At 34.8% G+C, this 21,791-nt stretch overlaps 1 protein-coding gene across 2 annotated transcripts in view; it reads right to left on the bottom strand.

Moving 5' to 3' along the window:
* Positions 1-21,791, bottom strand: part of KCNH7 (potassium voltage-gated channel subfamily H member 7) — a 465,696-nt gene that overhangs the window by 9,602 nt on the left and 434,303 nt on the right. Inside the window, exons 10-13 of one of the 2 annotated variants that reach the window (XM_030797574.1) lie at positions 20,349-20,592; positions 16,944-17,149; positions 14,591-14,687; positions 4,598-4,849 (exon numbers count right to left, since the gene is read on the bottom strand). In XM_030797574.1, the coding sequence (XP_030653434.1) occupies positions 4,598-4,849; positions 14,591-14,687; positions 16,944-17,149; positions 20,349-20,592 (799 nt within the window). The remainder of the gene's footprint in view (positions 1-4,597; positions 4,850-14,590; positions 14,688-16,943; positions 17,150-20,348; positions 20,593-21,791) is intronic. The other variant, XM_030797575.1, reaches the window with a different exon arrangement.

Here is a 21,791-nt window from a genome sequence, read left to right as displayed (position 1 = left end):
TATCCACAAGACAAGCTGGAAAGGATCGGAGTATAACCTGAGAGACAGAGAACCGAAAGTATTCAGTGATGTGTCCAGGGGCCATGGCCAATTTGTAGCAGAGTCCCACTTTCACCCTGCTGGCCCTACCTCCCATATCCGTTTCCATGTGAACAAAAACATGTAGCAGGTCCTGAGTGTTCAGGATTTTGTTTTCTTTCTGTTTGTGCTAGGAGAAGATAAGAACAGCAGAACCAAAACTGATTAGAGAACAATGAGTCTGTGCTTTTATATCTGGAAGGACGCAGCATATGTTGTTTGCGCCGCATTATCTACGGTTTAAGATTTTAGGGCTCTTTACCGCAGGATAACTTGCATACATTATGACTTAGAGTGGGCCCAAGAAGAGAGCCTTAGAGAAGTGCTGATCTTCAGGGCGATTCCCTTTGGCAAACCCAATTCAAATAGAGCCAAGGAGCCATAAGCCATGAAAAATGGGAAGAATCTTACAAGTCCCCTAGTCCCCAGCTACTGTTTCATGTTTTAATGCTTTCTTGTTGTCCCTTCTGTGCTGCCCTTTGCCATAATTACATTGCTTTCTAGTATGTTTTTCTTGTGGCTCTTTATTTTAAATATTGCTACGTTACTCTACGTTAAGATAAACTATTAGTTCAGGTCTACTATTTAAAATGTTCTAAGTGTCTATTACAGACCAGACACTTTGGTAAATATGGAGGAACTAAAGACAAAGGAGACCATAGACCCTGAACTTGAAGAATTCAGTCTAGCAGGGTTGTGATCACTTTTCATATAGAGATTCATTTTTCTGAACTTCTTTTAATTTCCTGTTTCCCCTACAATCTATATTTTAAGCTGTCAATATTTGGGGGAAAATATGTCCTTTCCCCCTCATTTTTGTCTATATTTTAGATGTTTTTGCTGCTCACTTAACCTCTAAGAATGATTAACAGTTTGGAAAATGAAACATGAAAAAATACGACTGGAGCTGGGAGTTGACTTTGGAGATGAAGGAGAAACATTTTTCTTCACCGGGAGGGCTAGGAGGAAGGAAGGACTATCTAAAGCTGGTATTCATTTTCACATAGAAAGAGATTTGAATTACAGAAAGTGATTTTGGTTTGATAGAAAGACTTAAAAAAACTTGACAAGTATCTATGATTAAACACTGAGAAGAGTTATTATGTAAAGTTATGGAATTCTTGGCTATTTTAAAAAATTGGATAGAAAGTAACTGAATTGGGCAGGATTAGCTATGATTTTAGAAATAGGAAACAACACCATTGGACTCCTCAAAGTTCCTTCCTTTCCTGCAGTTTCTCCAAGGGTAGTTTAAATGCATCCTCTTTCTCCAAGTAGAAGACAGACATGTCTGTATTCTTTCTTCATGGTTTTCCTCTCACTCATTATCTTTTATCATTGAATATAAAGACATTTCTCAAATGAGGTGCCTGTAAGTTCTGCCTCAGTAGGGTGAGGCTTGACAAAGGAATTAGCATATCCAAAGTCAGCATTAGAAAAATATAGGATCAGAGTTCCTTCTTCTGCAGAAATGGCTAACAGACCTCAGAGGGCTTGCTATGAATTCCAGAAAGACTCTTCCTGACTATGGCTTTTGTTCTTATTTAAAGTGGCAGTTCATAATTTCTTTTGCTATTTTATGAAACATGGTAAAATATAAGTGAACCTAAAAAGATACTGCTGGAGTTTTAAGTCACTTATCTGCAGATTTTCACTGAGAAGTATGATTTGTTATTCACAGACATTTGAACCTATTTAAAATGCAAAACAATAATATCTTAGCAAACTGGGTTTTAAAAATTGGGCCAGTAATGCTAACCAAACTTCTGGAATACCTATATAAATGGTCTGATGATGCTGATGCTTGTCTCTGTCTAGTCTGCTGCTAGCCAGTTAATGTAGAAATCTTTCTTTCAAGAAGGCAAGAACTGATAAGACTGAAGTTACATGTTATGCTCACACATTTTGTGCCAAGAAAGCTTACAGAATTTCTGCCTATGTTTAACAGCTCTCTTCTTTCCAAATTATATATAAGAAATTGGTTTTTAAATGACAATGGTGAATCACATGCAATAAATTATGGAGGATTATATTTTTTCTTCAGGGCTCAAGAAAAAATAATTACCTTATCAGAAATGAATGAAATGTATACTGTTAGAGGCTTCCTTGATTATAATTTACTTTTTAATTAAAATCTGAAGATACGTAATTAGTTTGTTTAAACAGCAGTATAAAAAATGAGGAGTTCAAAGAGGAAATCCTGGTTAGTGGTCGTAATCAAATGAACATCCTTGTAGACACTTTCTAAATATAGCTCGGAAAGAATCTGCACTTGGTTGCCTTGGAAAATGTTGCTATAGTTGCAAGACACATTTCTGGAAATGTATGAACAGAAAGTAAACTTTCACTTTGTTCTGAGTAGACAATTTTCCTAGAGTCAACTTTTGACCTCAATCTTAGTAGGAAAAGAGTCCATTTAATTTGTTCTCTTTTCATTTTAGTTTTGCCTAAATGTGCTCCTCTGTTGGATTCAGCATCACAAATGTTAGGAATATGAGTGAGTGAAATTTCCTATTGATGGTGAAACTAAAATTTGCGGGGGTTTAGTAGTTTGAACTGCAGCAGCAACAAGTCACACATTGCGTATTAATGCAATATGTCATCTTAAAAATCATTAAGGAATGAAATTTGCAGTGAATGAAGTTTTAGAATTCCCCATTGGTTAAAGATGTTAATTCGCCAGGCTAACCATGTATTACACTGATTGAAGCTATATGACATCAATTCAATTGACATGAATATTTAGATATACATTTTCAAGATAATTACTATTTGAATAGGGATTGCCCTGTAAATTTTTAAAAATTAGAATATATAGATACTACATTTGTTAAAATATAATTTTTTGTGTTTATGGAAAAGCTAATTAAAAATAATTGGAAGACGTAGCAAAGAAAAGTATATGAAGAAGGGCAGGAGAATTCATTGTCAGTGAGAGTCATTATAAAGTCAGAAAATCCCCAAATTATATATTTAATAATTTGCCACTTGAGACTCTAAAACTCAAGGGGAAAACAACAAGCATTTTTATTAGGTTCACATTATGTTGACCTTTGGAGAGAGTAGAGATGGTTCAGCAAGCTCTTCAGAACTTGTGACTTCCATGATACAACCTGTTTCTATTTTTAGCACTTCCCAGAATCCATTTTCATAAATAACTAAAATGGGACATTTGGTAATCACATTGAATATTCCATTCTTCCATTGTGATAAATGAGGTACTATTTTCACTCACTTCATCAAGATTTTAGATTGTCCAGAGAACACTTCCATATATTCTTAGCTTACTTCAGTGTGGGGTCATGAAAAAAGTGGATGCTACAAGACAGGGAAAGCAACTCTGGAAAAATAAAAAGCCTAAGTATCCTAGATTTAATAAAACCTTTGTAGCTGAATATGGTACTTGGGAATAACAATGAAAAGTAATATTTACTTACTCTGTACTAATGTACTAATTTTGCTATCCTACCAGTCCTAGAACATCCTATTTTTCCTTTTTTGTTAATATTCTTTTGATGCTTTATTATGCCTTCCTAATCTTTATATTTTTATACATCCAGGGATATATTAAATTATTAAAACTTGAAAAATAAAACCTGTGAGAAAATAGTAACATTTGGGGATTTTATTTCAGAGAAAGTAATTTACCTGTTATCTTAATAACCATAACCTCGTTGGTTAGATAATATTATTCCTCTTTTAAAGATGCGTAAGTTGAGTCTTGGTGGGTTTGGCCAAATCATTTACCCAAAGACATAAAGGGAGCAAGTGGCAGAGCTACACTGGGAACCCAAGCAGTCGTTACTGGTACCACTTACTAGCTAGACCTATAGATCTAGCCTCTGGTATGCTAAAATAGTTGTTCTTCCATGTAATAGTTCTTTAAATTTTCCTGAATTTCTCATTTTTTAGCATGAAATCTGCATCTACTAATCAAGCATTATTACCCAACTCGTGCACATTTTCTACAACAAAATCTGTACATTTGGGTATTCCTTTTGGAAATAAAAATAAAAATAAAAATAAAATAAAGACCATACTTTATTTCAGGGCATTTCTCCACTCTTATATTCTCTGTAAAATTCAATTTTGGTTTGCATGTATTATAGTGTGATTGCATTGGCCCTTCATACTATAATATTAGAGGGTTGGGGGTGAGAAATGGGTACAGAAGATACATATAAGGAACCAATTGATTAGCTGTCTTAAAATATTCATGGGTCCTCTCTCCCCATTGAAATTACTACAACAGACTTTCCCACAGTTTTCTACCTGACATTATATTAAGTCTGGTTGGTCACAAAAACCTCTCACGCTGTGAGTGTTTGGGAATAATTACCACTTGTTTTAGAACAGTGCAAACACTTCATGGATGATCTGAAATCTGAACGCTTCGTGAACATTTCATGAAGTTGAAAACAATTAGATTAACGTGTCAGTACAGTTCTTAATTTGTAAAAAGTCACCATTTTGTGATTAGCACTGAAGAGAGAACACCTGATGTCTAACTCTGGATTACCTTTGCAAGAGTGACTTCTTTTATCTATGTGCATTCTTCCTGAGGTGGGCACTGTTTCTTCAAAATCGAGCCCAGATGCTTTCCCTATTCCTGGAGAAGAATCTACTATTCCTGAGAAGAGCGGCTTTTGTTCATCATCAATGGAGGAGATGAAAGATGACGATCTGCTTTTTTTCTCTTCAAAGTGTCTCTTGGAACTCTGATAATGTCTTATGGTATCTGCAGAGTCTTCAGGATCATTTGTACTGTTTTCTTTGCCAAAATATATCAAAGAAAAGTTATTTTATAGCAGATAATTAAATGTGAGATGGTATGCATATTACACTACCTAGCTATATATATAAACTAGCTTTTTCCTATTGAAAATGTAGCTACTTGGGTACTTAATTTTTTAAATTCAAGGGTTATTAGATTATCTTAGTGAAATAAATTATTCATTTCAAAATTAAAAGAATATTTACAATAGTAATAATGTTTATGTCTCAGAGGAAAACTGTATGATCACTTACAAACTTTTTTATACGTTCAACAGTTATTTGCATTCTAAGAATCTGGTACATTCTTTCTTTAGGGAAATGAAAAAGACAAGGGAAAATGTGTCCCAATTTTAAAATATCACCACTATGCAACTTGTTATTTGTTTGTTTTTAACCTACATGCCCTATTATCTGTTTTAGCTGCTCATGCATTGCAAAGGTCAAAATTGGAAGCCTCCTTGTAGTAAAAGGCTGGCAGGCTGAATTTCAACCTTAGTCTGATGATGTAATGGCCTTGGCATTCCAGGAAATTGGGTTGTGTAGCATAATGCAAAGAATATAAAGCTTAAATACAGTAATTAAGGTAGGTTTTACCTAATTACATTAAAGCTGGTAGTGCATATTGGCTGTTTTATACTGAAATGTCAGGATAATTTCAGTCCTGAAGGTTGTGTTAGAACATATTTCAGCAGGAAAAACTCAAAGAGACAAATCCCAGAACTTGTTTCTATTAGTGTCCTGGGGAGACAGTATAATTCTCCATCTGGTTTCTGCTAATAACTAACCAACAAAACGCCAGAAGGTATATCATTTTCTGGAGAAATGGTGAAGACAGTGTCTCCATCCACTCTACGCCTCAGTGTGCTTACTTGGTTATTTATAGAAGGCCAAATGAACTGATGGAAGGCCACGCCAGAGAAACTTCCAACTGTTTTTAAAAATTCCCATATGGCATAGAAATTCAACAAAGATTTTTTCCCTTTATTTTTTTAAATCACAATTTAAAATATGAAAAGCCAGAAAGCAGCCCAAGGTAAAAGCAGATAGAGTTTTAAAATCAGTTTTATGCGAAATTGTTATTGAGGAGTTCATGTTTTGTCAATTAAAGTTAAATCTAGCAAATGCAGATTGCTTGTTTTCTTTAAGATTTCACGCTTGCTCAGTGATTTCATCATTGCTGAGAAAGCCATGGACCTTTCCGATCTCCAACATTGCAGACATCATTGATTACTTACTGTTACTTGTATATCCCTATTCAATCAATAATCTAATTCGTTGTAAATATTCGGATCAAATCTTCTTACAAAAAGCCTTTTCTCTTCAGTGTCATTGGCACAGACCTCCTTAAACCTCTAAAATTCCATCTTGCCATCTTCCCAACTTTCTTTGTTTTTAACTTCTTCCCTTCTCTTAGCCCTCTGAAAATTTGATCAACATTCTCTACTTTTTGAACATATCATTTTATTCTTCAAAATGTAATAGTTATAAAGTTTAGGCTAGTAAATGTGAAAAAAAGGCAAGTTTCACGTTTCTAAATTATCCTCATACCTGCTTAGTGAATTGCACGAGTTTGCTCTTCCTAAGTAAACCTTCTTGTATTCCCTGACTTGGGAACCAGAGATATTTGAGTCAGCTCAGGCCTCCTATTTTCTTGAAAATGATTTTCATTTCTACAATTTTGTGGAGTGTTTTCCAGCAGCATCAAATGCAAGCTGAATTAACCATTAATTCATATGCCTCCAATCGAAGTCTGGATAATGCTAACATGGATATTTGTAATGAATGTACATGACAAATTAATAAACCATTTTGTATCTTTGGCTGGAGAGGTCTTGGGGAATCCTTACACATGGTAGAATGTTCTGTTTTACCTACCATGCTAGGCTTCAGTCTTAGTTTACTAACTTTGGCTTGATTTTGGATGCTTATGAACAATATTCACCAGTTAACATGTATTGTTAAGTTGAATTATAACTTGCTGATTTCACCTTGGACATGTGTTTACAAAATGTGGTCAATGAGGAATTACTATCATTTAGTTGTATAGTAAAATGGAGAAAATTACTTCGTATACATAGGACAGAATTCTTTAGCAAAAATTTCAGGTAAAAGCAGAATCAGGTAAAGGAAGAAGAAAAAAATTTGATATCCTTGAATTTTCCCCATTGGTAAGGAGGGAAAAAAAACCCACCTTTATTTCTGTATTCGTTGCTACTGGACTATCACCCAAGCCATATGAACAATTTATTTGATACAAACTCACTGAAACAGCATTTTTCCATTCCATACTAGATAAATTAAAGCTTCATTTTCTGTCACATAAAATGAAAGTTGAAATGACAATCTATTTGTAGATTAAAAATGGAAACTGTTCAGGCTTTGGCTGGAAAATTGGCTGATGTAATATGTACATGAAATTGGGCAGCTGAAATGCATTATAATTAGCCTCCAGGTACTTCTAAATTTTGATGGACTGTACTATTTTTGCCTTTTTCCAGTTAAACTGAATTATTTGATAGACATTAAATAGTATCAGGTACTATTTATTTCTTAATTCTATTTATATTCTATGTAGAAATAGGATTCTAAGGGCAGTTATCTGATTGCATAATCTTTCTTGTTACCATCATTTTATACAAAGAAAAAGTATTGCCTGTTTAATTAAACCACAGATTTGCTTCTGATTCAGAAGATGAAAAACCTTTTTTCTCCCTTGTTTCTTTAGGCGGACAGTTCATCTCCTCCCCTTTTTTCACAGAACACAATTCTAAAGCATTTGTGACTTGTCTTATGAATGTCTCTCTGAGTTTAGAATGAATTCAAGAACACAGAATAAATGTCCTAATGGAATGGCTGACCCATTTATCTTAAGAACGATAATATAAAATCTTTCCTCTCAAAAAACCTGGAATTAACATTTGTGCTCACTCCATCTTTTATGGAATCTTCCTCTCAGTTTACCATTTTTATTTGTCAAACCCAACAGGGAGACATAAGCTTTGGTCAAAGAGAAGCATTTAAGGTGCTCTCTCAGCATTTGAGTTTTAGATTTCTCACTGCTGACAATTAAGAAATAAGTTGAGCAATTCCCAGCCAGATGCCTTGAAAAAATTATTACATTGGAAAATTGGAGTCTAAAATAAATTTTTTCATTTAAGATCACATACTTTAGGCCTCCTGTAGTTCTAAAGGATATTGAAAGGGGCTTAGATGAATATTTTTTATACAAATAATACAAAAATTAACAATTTTAAAAATTAAAATAAGGAAAAGATGGATATTGGTTTAAAGGTAAAAAGTTTCACATATGCAGAATGAATAAATTCTGGAGCTCTATTCTACAGTATGGTAACTATAGTAAACGTATTATATACTTATAAGTTGCTAAGAGATTAGATCTTAAATGTTCTCCCCACATAAACACACACACACACACACACACACACACACAGAGTTAACTATGTGAGTGATGAGTGTGTTAAATTAGCTTGAATATTGTAATCATTTCATAATGTATACAAATATGAAAAAATCACTTTGTATACCATAAATATGTAGAACTTTTACATGTCAATCAGACCTCAATAAAGCTTGAAAAGATCAAAAGATACTTTTATAGATCACTAAAATGGATAACAAAAAGCTAATCATTTTTTGTTATTGAAGAAGATATTTCAAAGACTTACCAAAGTATAATACCAATATATTTAAATAATCTAATAAAACCAGAATAGAATTATCACTATTCTATAAAAATAAGTTTATCACTGAATACATTTACCCCTTCAATAATTTTCATAGGAGTTATTTTATTTTGGAGAAACACTTTTTTTTTTTTTTTGAGATGGAGTCTCGCTCTGTCGCCCAGGCTGGAGAGCAGTGGCGCAATCTCGGCTCACTGCAAGCTCCGCCTCCCGGGTTCACGCCATTCTCCTGCCTCAGCCTCTCCGAGTAGCTGGGACTACAGGCACCCGCCACCACGCCCGGCTAATTTTTTGTATTTTTAGTAGAGACGGGGTTTCACCGTGGTCTCGATCTCCTGACCTCGTGATCCGCCTGCCTCGGCCTCCCAAAGTGCTGGGATTACAAGCGTGAGCCACCGCGCCCGGCCTGGAGAAACACTTTTAAAACTTACTGGCTTTTGGATGGTAATGGAAAATCACTAAACCAGTATTACAAAGTGATAGTGTTTATTGCTATCCCTTGAAATGCAAAATGTAATGAGTTCAATACACTTCCACTCTATTTTCTGGTACATTGGATTTTTCTTGTGGAGCATATATTGAAGAGCTCATTTTAATAAAATTATACGGATAGGGAAATGAGTAAAGTTTTCTTCCCTAGTCTTGGGATGTGTGTATCTCTTGAAAAGGGTTCTTGTAGGTCATCATGCATGCAGAACCATCTGCGTCCAATCTTTCACCTTGATTTCCATCTCTTCGGTTGTTACAGGCACTCTTTAACACTGTTTCAAGGTTTTACTCTTGTGGCTTTTTTTGTTTTGTTTGTCTTTTTTGTTTTGTTTTTCATGCTTGGCAGTTTGTTCTTTACAATGGAGCATATTGTGATAATCTATTAGCAAAAGTAAGAGGGTCTTCGGAGCTCTGAGAATCATTTCTTAGCTTTTGGAAATCAAGAGGGTAAGAATATTTCCAGATTAGGAAGGAAAAGCTCAGCATTCTTTAACTTCACAGGCCAATGTCCCTTTTGCTAAGAAAAATTATTTTCTTTCTGACGCAATCATTTTTACAAGTACTATATAATTGAGGATACTTGACGACTTTATTCATGAACATTATTCTTTATGCTTTTGGAAAAGGAAGTAGGAAAAGGTATAGAGAAGGGATATTTGGAAGAGTGGGTTCAGATACTTCTGCAGAATTCTGATGAGGAACGGGAGGCAAAGGAATCAATGCCAAATCTGTTGTTTTGGGAGAGGTGACCTCAGGTGATGTCAATGCTTTAGTTAAAAAATATACCAATAGGATTTCTCTTAAAATGTATAACATCAGCAAGAACTAATTTTCACAATGTTTGAGGCGTTCCCACGCAATAAAACCAATAGAGTAAAAAGTTTCCTCTTCCAGGTCCTCTTTTTTTCTACTCAAGACTTGGTACAAGATAGTAAAAATAATTTCTTCAGAATTCTGTAGAAACACTTTTTTCTGCTAAATTAACTAGAAAATATAATGAAAATTGAAGAGGGAAAGTATGCAGACACTACAATTCAGAGGGAATTTCTATTTATCTCCTTGCTAACCAATGAAGAATTTTCTCTAAAACGTTAAGACAAACTTTAGAAACTAAAGTAGAAATAAACATGAAAAAACTCAGGGCACTTAGCACGCAGTGGGTACTCAATGACAATGGACTCCAAATGAATGGGTGATTGTTTGTGCCTGGTTACACTGCTGCCCTCATTGGATTATTCTCTGCCAAAAGGTCACCCCCTAATTAGCTATTAATAGCCACTTTGATACTGTATTTTCTGTCAACAGAAAGGGTTGAGCAGAACACTGCAAATATTTGGTCTTATAAGCCCTGTAAGTAAACATACATAAATGTATGTGTGTAGTGTATAATCGCACTATATATATATATATATACACACACACACACATATTTATGTATTTTATAATATATAAATTATGTATACACATATGTATATGTATATATCTTGTGCATTATACATGCTATTTTACAAATATACCCTGTATATTATACAATGTACACAACATAAAATTTTAGAAGAATTATTACTTCTATGACTTAATAGATTTGGCTCACACTGGAGTAGGCACAGTTCAACTTTTAAGACCATGTAAATAGAGACGATTTTTCAGCATTTTTCTCATTTACTTCTCTTCTGCCCAGCCATCTTAACAATGCTCATGGCCACTGAGCAGGTCATTGAAGCCTGATTTTTATTCTTCACTTTCTGTAATAATATTTTACTTCCATCTCAGGAGCTGTAGCAATTCTTCCTACAATGAACATTGTCATATTGGGGAGGTCCTGGGCACCTCCATGCCAGAATTTTAGGAAGAAAAGATAACTACTTGAAGATACCTTTAAAAATACAAGGTGCTCTCAAATTTCTACCTGCACTTACAAGTCTCTCCTGTAGGGAAGTGGGATTTTTCCTTAGAAAAAAAATATACAGCTCATGGGAACAAGCCACCCTCATCAACAAATTCATTATGTATTCAATATAAGTATATATTTTGTTTTTCAGCTTTCCAGAGGCTGTACATATTTCACTGAAAAATTATATCTTGTTCAGTGTGAGCTCTTTAGAACCTTGTGGGAGGCATAATTGGAAGTGGAGTGGCAGGCGGCAGGTGTGGATTGAAGCCGGCAAAGTTGCATTGCTCCACTCAGTGGGTAGGGAGTGGCAATCCAGGACTCAACCTCTGTCTGCTGCTAGTGCCCAGAAACACAGTCTTCTTTCTGGTTCTTGATGCCACTGCTGATTTACAGGCAACAGCACTCTTGAATGCCTGCCTTCAAGATTTCCTTTCATATGAGCAATAAACTAACACTACAAAAATGAATGCATTTCAAGGGAAGATTTCAGTTTCTGTATCCACAAATCGTTTAGCATGAATGATCCCCTGAAAGTTCTCTGTTCTTTATATTATGTGTATTTTTCTCCTATATATTGATGCTACATCAAGAAGTATATGATGAATGCTCACCTTAAGAGAATTAGATTTGGATGACAGGGACTAAATTGCTTTCAGCAAATTTTATAATTGCCCACAGCACCCTGGATTCCTAAAGACTTTGGAATAGGCTCTTGGGCTCTGGTTAACTGGAGTTACTTGTGTTTTCACATTGACCAACTCATGGTTACTTACTGGCACAACCAGGAAACTTCAAAGAGCTGCAGGCAGAAAATCCCTTAGCATCTACACTTTATATGAAATTGATCTCATAAACTAAGCCTGTGATTAAAGGCATAGTATTCAAAATCAACAGAAATGTCTCGTTACATGAGCACAGTACAAATTGTGACATTGCTCTCAGGGCCTTATCAGGAGATAAAAACATTAGATAATTTAGCTTAAGAATGAGGAAACTGAACAAGATTGAAAGGAGATTTAATAAATCTTCAACTATGTGGAGGACATTATTATATTGACAACATTGTTAACCTGTTTTTCATTTCCAGTAAGATAAACATAAGAGATGAACTTCAGGATAAGCGATTTAGATTAACTCTGTGGAAGAACAGCTTAATAGTAGTGGTTCTGATTTTAGAAAAAGTCACCCAGAAAATAATTAAAGACATTGCAGAACAAAATTATTAACTATCTATGAGTAGTGTATTTTTCTACAGTCAGCCAGAGGAATCAATAATTAGTCCAATTCAAGAAATATTTATCAACCATTCTTTGCTAAAGTTATCTACAGTTTGGCAAAGGCAAAGGAAAAAAATATACCAGTAGCCATCATATTTTGACAATCTTATAAGAAGTAAGTGCTTTGAGAATTCATAAAAGAAAGAGAAGCTTTACATTTGAGGAGATCAAGAAGCAATTCACATTAAATATATCATTGGAGATTGACTTTGACAAAAAATGTAATTTTAGTGGATGAAACTGGTGTGGTATGAATTCGTGTGTGTGTGTGTGTGTGCATGTGTGTATGTGTGTGTGTTTTTGAGGACAAGGAAGCAAATTAATTAAGGGAATATTATAAGCAAAACCACAGAAACAATGTACATGGAGGAGTGGGCAGTTTGTTTCAATTGAAATGTGGAGCAAGCTAAAGCTAGTAGATGATCTCTTCTAGAGAGAGGATTCATTGAGGAGAAAAGAGTGAAAAAAAGAACTTGGCATAAGAAGGCAAGAAAAGGGAAAAGAATAAAAAGGAAGATGCTCAAATTCTATTTCATTTATTCTTTCCACAGATACTTGTTGAGCATCTGCTGTGCAGCAAGCACTAAAACTACAGGGGGCCAAATATTTTCCATTTTCACAGAACTTACGATCTAGAGGCAGACAACATTGATTAAATAATGATGCAAATAAACCCAGAAGTACAACTGGAATAAATGTTGCTGAAGAGATGAACTGATGGGGGAAGGAGCGGAGTGATGGGAGTAGTTAAGGGAAGGATATTATGAAATAAGACTGAAGAGGTAAGTTAAGACCCACCCTAATAAGGATTTAGGGCACAGGATGTCCTTAGAGGGCTTTGAACATGTAGGTGACATAAACATAGCTGCATTTAGAAAAAAAAAATCAACAGAAGTCCAGTGTGGAATAGATGAGAGAGGGGCAAGTTGCATGTGGGAAGGCAAGTTGGAAGGCTGTTTCAGTATTCCAGGTGGCAGATTATGGTAGCTTGGCCCAGAGCTGTGGCCAAGTAGATGGAGAGAAGTTAACCAAAAGGAGACCTAATTTGAAGACTAAATGGAGGTTTATTGGAGGTAGCAATAATAGGACTTGTTGCCAGAGTTGCTGGAGAGGTTGTGAGAAGGTTGGCTCCAAGATATCTGGCTTGTACAATTGATTGAATAGAGTCACCATCTGCAGACGCATGGGAATTGAAGAGGAGACAGGTTTCCAGTGTACACCATGAGTTCAATTTAGGAAATGTTGAGTTCGAGCTGCCTTTCAGATTTCAGGTAGATGATTTTATAGGCAGTTGGATATGTGGGACTGAAGCTCAGGTGGTCTGGGATTAACATGTAATCATGAACATCTCCTATGTGAGGATATACTTAAATAATGGGCATAAATGGGATCACCCAGAGAAAGAGTATGATACAGAACGAGAAGAAAAAGGAGCCTAGGACTATGCCTTAAAACTCTAACAAATTAACACCAGTGTAGAAGATAATAATCTTGAAATTATCTTCAGGGAGTTCATGAAGGTAAGAGGAAAATAGGAAGATTGAAGTGTTACAGATGCAAAGAAAAGAATATTCAAGGAAAAGAGGGGACCTGCTTCATAGTGAAAGCTGCAGCTATGGGGCCAAATAAGGTAAATACTAGAATGTCTGTTGGATCAGCATGAGGCAAGAGTCAAAGCTTCTTCAGGAAAACTTTCTCCCATCTGCCAAGAACAATTAAATGTACACTCAGCTGGGCTCCCATTGAGGAATACCTATTCCTGTTACAGAGCCTACTATTTGAGGGTGTGTCTATCTCCCTCTCTAGGGAAGATGAGGGATGTTCTGCACAGCTTATTTCTCAGAATATTGAGTAGCTGCTTGAAAATGTGAAATGTTAAATGAATATTTGTTGACTATATGAGCAAAGCATAAAGAATAGTCAGAGAGGCAGAAAAACCTGGAGAAAACAAGAAGTGACAAGTGCCACAGAGTCTGAGGATGAGAAGGACTACCAAATGTGGCCTTCATCCATGTCATGCATGCTTGTGGGGCATGTAAGAGGATTGAGCTCTTGGCCTGAAATGACAGCCCTCGTTCCAGAAAACTGTGCTCAGAACGAATTGACCTGAATGTCTTTTAAAAATCAATCAATTCTATTTCTTAATCTGTGATGTCCTTGTGAATATTAGATAGGTTTGTTGAATAATATCGTTGAGCGCTATCAATCAGAAACTGGAAACCAGATCATTAGCTACTGAATAAAGCAAAGGATCTGCCCTCCTAAAGCCTGAGTAAAATATACTCTTGAAATCAGAAGTAAAATGAACATTTAAGTAATAAGGCTAATTACCACATGCTCTACATTTAAACTTTAAGAATGGAATGAATTACCTCTATCTCCTTCACTTTCAAATGACAATTTCCTTCTTCGTAGTTTACAGTTGTCTCCTTCCGAATCATTCATGGATTGTGATCGTAGAAGATCAGCCTTTGTTAATGGAACATGAAGATAAAATGAAAGATTACTCAACTAGAACATAATGTACTATTCAGTAAACTATTTACTATTTCATATTGCTTCACCCATCTTGAGACTTAATTATTAGATTGCAGTCAAACAGCTACAATACCTTGCTTAATACTTGTCTCTTAATTATAAAATACACAGATAGAATAATTTTTAGTACTTTCATCATTTGCTGGGGAAATCATAGTGTAGAAGTTATTTATGTGAAATGTTTAGGAATGATGTCAACATTTAAAGATAAAATATTTCTTTATGTGGAATGTGTTTTATGCAACTTGGTAAAGTTAAAATAAGAATAATACAGTTGACCCTTGAACAATACAGGCTTCAACTGTGCAGGTTCACTTATACATGAATTTTCTTTGTCCTCTGCTACTCCTGAGACAGCAAGACCAATCATTCCTCTTCCTCCTCCTCCACAGCCTATTAAATATGAAGATGATGAGATGATGATCTTTATGATAATCTACTTCCACTTAATTAATGGTAAATATATGTCCCCATCCTTATGATTTTCTTAATAACATTTTCTTTTCTATAGCTTACTTTATTGTAAGAATACGTTTTATAAAAATATACAAAATATGTGTTGACTGATTACATTATTAGTAAGGCTTCTAATAAATAGTAGGCCATCAAAAACTGCATATAAGTTTTTGTGGAGTCAAAAGTTATATGCAGATTTTCAACTATACGAGGATTGGTGTTCTGAATTCCCATGTTGTTCAAAAGTCAATTGTAGTAATTTAAAGAACTTTGCATAACTAATAGTACTGCAAAGAAAAATGTATAAAACAGTTAAAATTTGCTATGATGTTTAAAGGACATGGTAATTATCGTAAGGTTAAATTTCACAATAATAAATATAAGGTTAAATTCCATAAACATTACACTTTGAACCCTTTATTATTTTGCTCCCAGATCCTCCTTCTTCCCTCTCTGGTTCACTCTGTCTAATATTGTCTACCTTGTAAATAAAAATGGAAGCTCTTGTTTATTTGAGTACTGACTAAACTTTTATATAAAGAAGTTATCAGAGGTAGATATTTGTTACTTTTCAAGGCAAAGTCAGAATGAGGTTGGTGACATAAAACTGAGATTGTGACAAATTACTGAATTAAAGCCACTACAAAAACATATGTTCTTAATAACTAGAATCTTTTTCTACTTCAACTAAAAAAACCTTTTCAGTGTTTTAAAAAGAAATAATTATCTGACCTGGTGTATCAGGATATAATGGTATCTAGGGGCCCTTAAAATTCCTCTTTCTCTTTTAAGCCTCTCATGGTACTTGGGAATGTCTATAACTACAGCAAGTATTAAATCTACTCCCTCTTACCTAACTATTGACTTCAGGGTTTTTTTTCCCCAGAGAATATATTAGTTAGCATTTAAATACACTGGCAAGTATCAATCACTCAATATTTGATTTCTGATTTAAAAAAGCATTTAGAATTAGAGTGGCGTTGTGAAATTCTGGGGGAAAAGGGATGGAAGAGGAATAACCTAGTAATACATTTTGGGTTACAGCATAAGTTTTATAGCCATAGAACAGTAGTAGCTCATAAGGGCACATTTTCACAGTAGAAAGGAGTAAGGAACATGAGAGCTATACTTGAATTTCATTCTAGGTTAACTTACATACACAATTATTTAAACTATTATTTCTGTTAGACTACATATTCATTCTGCACCATTAAAACTAGCAATACTGTGAAACCTGACTAATTTGGACTTCTGTGATTTGGAAATTGTATTAGATAGGAAACTAAACTTGAATGAGGTTAATTTTTTCATTATCATTGTGAAGACATTGATAACCAATGTATAGTGTAAATAATAGCTGAGAGAATATTCTAACCTCTGTATAAGATAAACTCAAGCAATTTTCAACAGCCTAAAATCACCCATTTCTAGCAAATAATTGGCACACTATAAACAAAGGCTATTTCAACTCAAGTGTGTCACCTAAGGGCTTCTACAAGATCAAACCTAATTGAACTACTTGAAATTATTCAACATATTGGAAAGAAATTGGGCTAAATTTCTTTCCTATAATTCAGAAATTTTAATATTCAGCTGGTCTTTTCTTCCAAATATTCAGAATTGGTGAAGTTTTGCTGCAATATTTTGCTTGATTTTTCAGAAGTATTTGTGCAATTCAAGAATAAAATAAAACGTCAGAAATATAAACATAAGCAAACAGTTAACATATACCTTCGCACTCTCATGCCTTAGGTTGAAAGTTAACTCTAGGTTTGTTAGAAAGTGATCAGAAAACTCAGGATACATATCCAAAACCTCTAACAAGTCTTCTCGCTGAATCTTATGCAAGTCACAGTATGTGAGGGCTCTTACATCTGCATTAGACTTTCCAGGTTTGGCATAAAGATGAACCATTTCTCCAAATATATCATTTTTTCCTAAGAAAATAAAAAGAAAAAGAGGCGGGGAAAGGGAATCCAAACTCAATGTTTTCATTCTAAAAGTAGAAGGGGGTCACTAAACAATTGATCAATCCCTGAACCAGACTTGGGGAGCAACGTTCCAGCACCTTAACTAAATGCCCATCCCATGTTTGGTGAGTGGAAATTTGTCTCTAAGGGTGATTGGTCCTTTTATTTCCTTGTTTTGGTTATTTGGCTAAGCATCTAGAATGTAGCGAACATATCTTCAGTCCCGTATGCCCCACTTTGCTAGCAAAGGGTCTCGCCATAGAGTATTTTAAAGATACTTTCAGGTAGGGGTACTCTGATTTTTTCAATCCAGGAATATGAGAAAGGCTGCAGTGAGTCAGATTCATGATCTTTCTGTCTTGGGATGGTCTCTGCAAGTGATGCTGAGCAAGGGGTTATGGTGGAGCTGTTTTAACACTTAGTGGATTGGTGGTACAATTGGAACACACCTTGTTTCCTAACAACCACTTTTCAATTTGCCCTTAATAAATATGCCCAATTGCTTAATAAATCTAGTTATATTTTCTCAACATGTGTAGTCCTGCTTTTTGTTATACGGCCTTTGTTAGGGAAGTTTGTCCTTCTTGCTCTTCTGTAAAATCTAGGGTTATTTCAGTGTCTAGCTTCTAATAGGCCTTCCCCATCACCTCTGCCTAGCCACATACTACCTGCTTTTCAAGGTCTTATTCCATGACAAAGATAAGAACAACAGTAACAGTAACAAATATTTATTGAGGACCAGTAGGTGCCAGGTACTGTGTCAAATGCTTAGGTGCATTGCCTCAATTTATTCCTAAAATAACTTCATGAAGGAATTACTAATAATTATCCACATTTTACGAATACAGAAAGAGCATTAAAGAGATAAACTGATTAGCCTAACGTCACCCTCTTAGTTGAATGAAGTGGAGGGAGGGAGAGAACAGCCAGAAATAAATCCCACGCGTGGTGACTCCAGAGTCAAAGTTCTTGCACACCTGATACTGTGTATCTAACCTCCTTCCAGTGATTTCCCTGAATGTCATGGCCACTTAGATTTTTCTGTTTCAGACTATCAAAGAACTTAAAAATTGTACTTGTGGTATATATACTTAATACATACTGATATATTACTTGATTATGTAACTTCTAAAGATAATCAATGGCAACGTAAAATAGTACTCTCTTGTATCTATCCTGGAGCTTCTTTTCATTTTTAGAAAAAACTCCGTTGGTATATTATTTTAGATTTTGGTAGACAACTTCATGTATACCTCACTGTAGAAGCTATCAAAGACTTTTAAGTAATAAGATACTAATTAGTCAAAAATGCTATAATATTCTTGTTTTACAAAGGAATTCAATAGTGAGAAATCAAACACCATATCTTAACTATGTAAGAATAATTGACATTGGAAAGGATACATTAACCACAGTTTAAATAAATACGTATCAGCCTTCCAAAAATAGGATAAATGATCATAATTTGTAAGGGTTTTAGGGGCTGACTTATATGGAAGTAGGGACAGAAAAGAGTAATTTCCTGACATTCTTCATAGTTTTGGTAGCTCAGTATAGATATTATTGTTTTTAAAAAAGACCTGAACTAAATTAATCATGGGCTTTGTATTTCAATTACCAACATGACTGTAAATGAGTCAGGAGCAAGCCAGTCCATGGATATGTCTTAGCAACACTCTAAAATTACTACTTAATAAAGCAAGAAAGCTTGTTACCTTCTTGTAGAAGCTAGGACTGGCTGATTTGAAGATCAGAAATGCAATGAGGCATCCTCCTTTCCTGGCAACATACCAGAGCAAACTGTCTATGCCAAATTTAGTGAAAACCTAACTTGATTGTGTGGCCTTAAAATGATTTAGAATACGTGTTTATTCTTTGTCAGCTTATTGGTTAGAAAACTAAATTTGGGAAATTTAAAAAAACTAATATAATAAAACTATCAAAATATATAAGAAAATCACTTGAGCATCTTTATTCATGTATTTGAGTTCTGTGCCATGTCATACTCTGGTTCTACACAGCAGCAGCGGGGAAACTGACAACATCCCTGTCCTATTGGAGATAACCATCATATGTGAACATCAAAAGCTGAATGACAGAAAATCATTGAATTACATGCCCATTATTTAAGTGGAGCTGGATAATCCACAGGGGAAAAATGCAAATTTTTACAGAAACTAAGGATAGGCGTTATCATAGGGAGAGTGAGGCTTAAACCTACCGGCTATGTGGTAGGAGAAAAGAAGAATTGACTGATTTTTCTGTTTCCTTGCTCTTCCCCAGTGTCCTAATATTCTAAAGAAGTACTACAAGTTCACATGGCCTGAATTTATTTTTATTTTTATTATTTATTATTTTATTTTTTTAAAATTTTTAAATTTTTTTATTATACTTTAAGTTCTAGGGTACAACATATGTATACATGTGCCATGTTGGTGTGCTGTACCCATTAATTCGTCATTTACATTAGGTATATCTCCTAATGCTATCCCTCCCCGCTCCCCACACCCCACAACAGGCCCCGGTGTGTGTACATGGCCTAAATTTATTTTTAAAGAGGCAGATTAAACATGTGCTTTCTTTTGCACCCAAACCTGTTGAAGTTATGACTAATTTAATCTCTTCACCACTTCTATCCCTGGTTGTTAAGTTCATAGGTCTATATTAATTACCTAGTTAAGGACTGTATGGTTCCATTTAATCAGACACGGTAGGTAAAAATGCACAGTGAATAAATGAAATTCATCAAAACATAAACCCAGTTCATGACAGGGCTTTGGCACATTCTAGCAAGTATTTCCTACAACACATATATTTTATTTTAAGGTGTTGAGGGATCAAGCATGAAGCTAAGATCTTCTAACATAAAAAAAGAATATGCTTACTATTTTCCTATATTTGGCCTTAAATGTCTAGGTAGCTGCCAAGAACTGAAGAGAATCATTGAAGCATTTACACATTGGAGAAAAAGTGAGACAGTTAAGAAAACATATTTTCTGCAAGGTTAATTTGGTTTGAACTGAATTTTAAATACAGCTTTCAAATTACCCACCACTCTTACACTGTTCTTATAAATACTTACATCAGTCTTTTTTCCTAATCATTTTAAACTATGCATTACAATCTAATAACTGAATCTGTCACCATGCACTTCTAAAACACTCACCCAGAATAGCCACCACAATGTCATCTTTGAGAATTTCAATGGAACCTCTGGATAAGAAATAAAGTGCAGTGAGGACATCCCCACAGTGAACGAGGGTGTCTCCTGGAGGTGCATGGGTGGTCTTGAACTTCATTGCCAAAGCTCTAAGGCAACCTTTACTTGCCCCCCGAAAGGCTTTGCAGTTTTGCAGCAACGTCTGATTGAGATGTAGACAAATGTCTGCTTGTAAGCATTCTGGAAAACCCTTTAGGACCTGAAGAAAAAAAGAAAGAGTTTCATACTACCAGTGTTCTGGGTATCTCCGCCTGAAATACAGTCAATTTCTTGCTCACAGAACTGCAGGTGTAGTCATTTCCACGCAGGAGTTCCTACAACTCTTCTACCTCGCCTACCTTAATGAATACTTGGTTTGCTAAACATGTCAAAATTTTTAACTCAAATACTTGTTCTCTGAATTAACTGCAGGCATTCAGACTCAATACAAATGCTGTCTCATTAAAATATAATGCCTACAACTTTTTACACTGCTTCTCTTTCCCTGCATTATGTTATGTGGCATACTGTGCACAGATATAATGCAATGTGACAATTAATAAGACGTAACTAATGAAAGGTGGTACAACTAGAAAGACAATCAACCTTTTGAAAGAATCTCAAGTCAGTTTAGGTTGCCATTTCTGGTATACATCTAAGTTATAATTAGTAAAAATGTTGACCCTGAAATAACCATAGTATTTGTAAATGTCATATACCAGAGTGTGCTATTAGTTTACTGTATTTGGAATATTTATGTTTTATATGCACACTATTAATGATAAATATTTTGATAAGCACTGAAAATAGAGAAAGGCAAGGAGAACAGCAAAAACACTTTAAAAGTGTAGTCCAATATTCAGAAATGGAAATTGCACCAGAATTTTCAGTGCATACATAAGCTTCTAAAGTGCTACTGTTTTGCCAACCTATTCAGGGGCTAATTTAAAACTTGTTGAACAGATTAAACAATAGCTTGTGACAACTGCTACTCAATCTGAACTGAATAAAATGATTTGCTATTTTCATACAATTCTCAATATACAATGATTCAAAGACATTCAACTCTTGCTTCTCTGTGTCTTGCTATTTTGGGTGGCGTATGTAGATTTTAATTTTTATGTTGACGTTCTCCTACCAGTACAAGCAGACTCATTTAAATACGCTTTGAGGTGGAGGAATGGGACATTATATAGTGCAATTTATAGTGCAATGATGCAATTTGGGCATTTCCTATCTTTTTGGATCAACCTTGGTATGCCATCCAATATAGCTAAAAGTAACCATGAATTGTTTGTAAGGCAATTTCAATGTATTTGGCTCACAGAGGAACTTCAAATTAAATCATATGAGAAAAAAACATACAATTATTACTATTTTTAAATATTCAAGTAAGCACAAGGATCCTAC

Source organism: Nomascus leucogenys, chromosome 17, assembly GCF_006542625.1.
Source record: "Nomascus leucogenys isolate Asia chromosome 17, Asia_NLE_v1, whole genome shotgun sequence".
Classification (NCBI taxonomy): Eukaryota; Metazoa; Chordata; class Mammalia; order Primates; family Hylobatidae; genus Nomascus; species Nomascus leucogenys.
The sequence above is the reverse complement of the archived record's forward strand: the minus strand, read 5'-3'. Positions and strand labels throughout refer to the sequence as shown.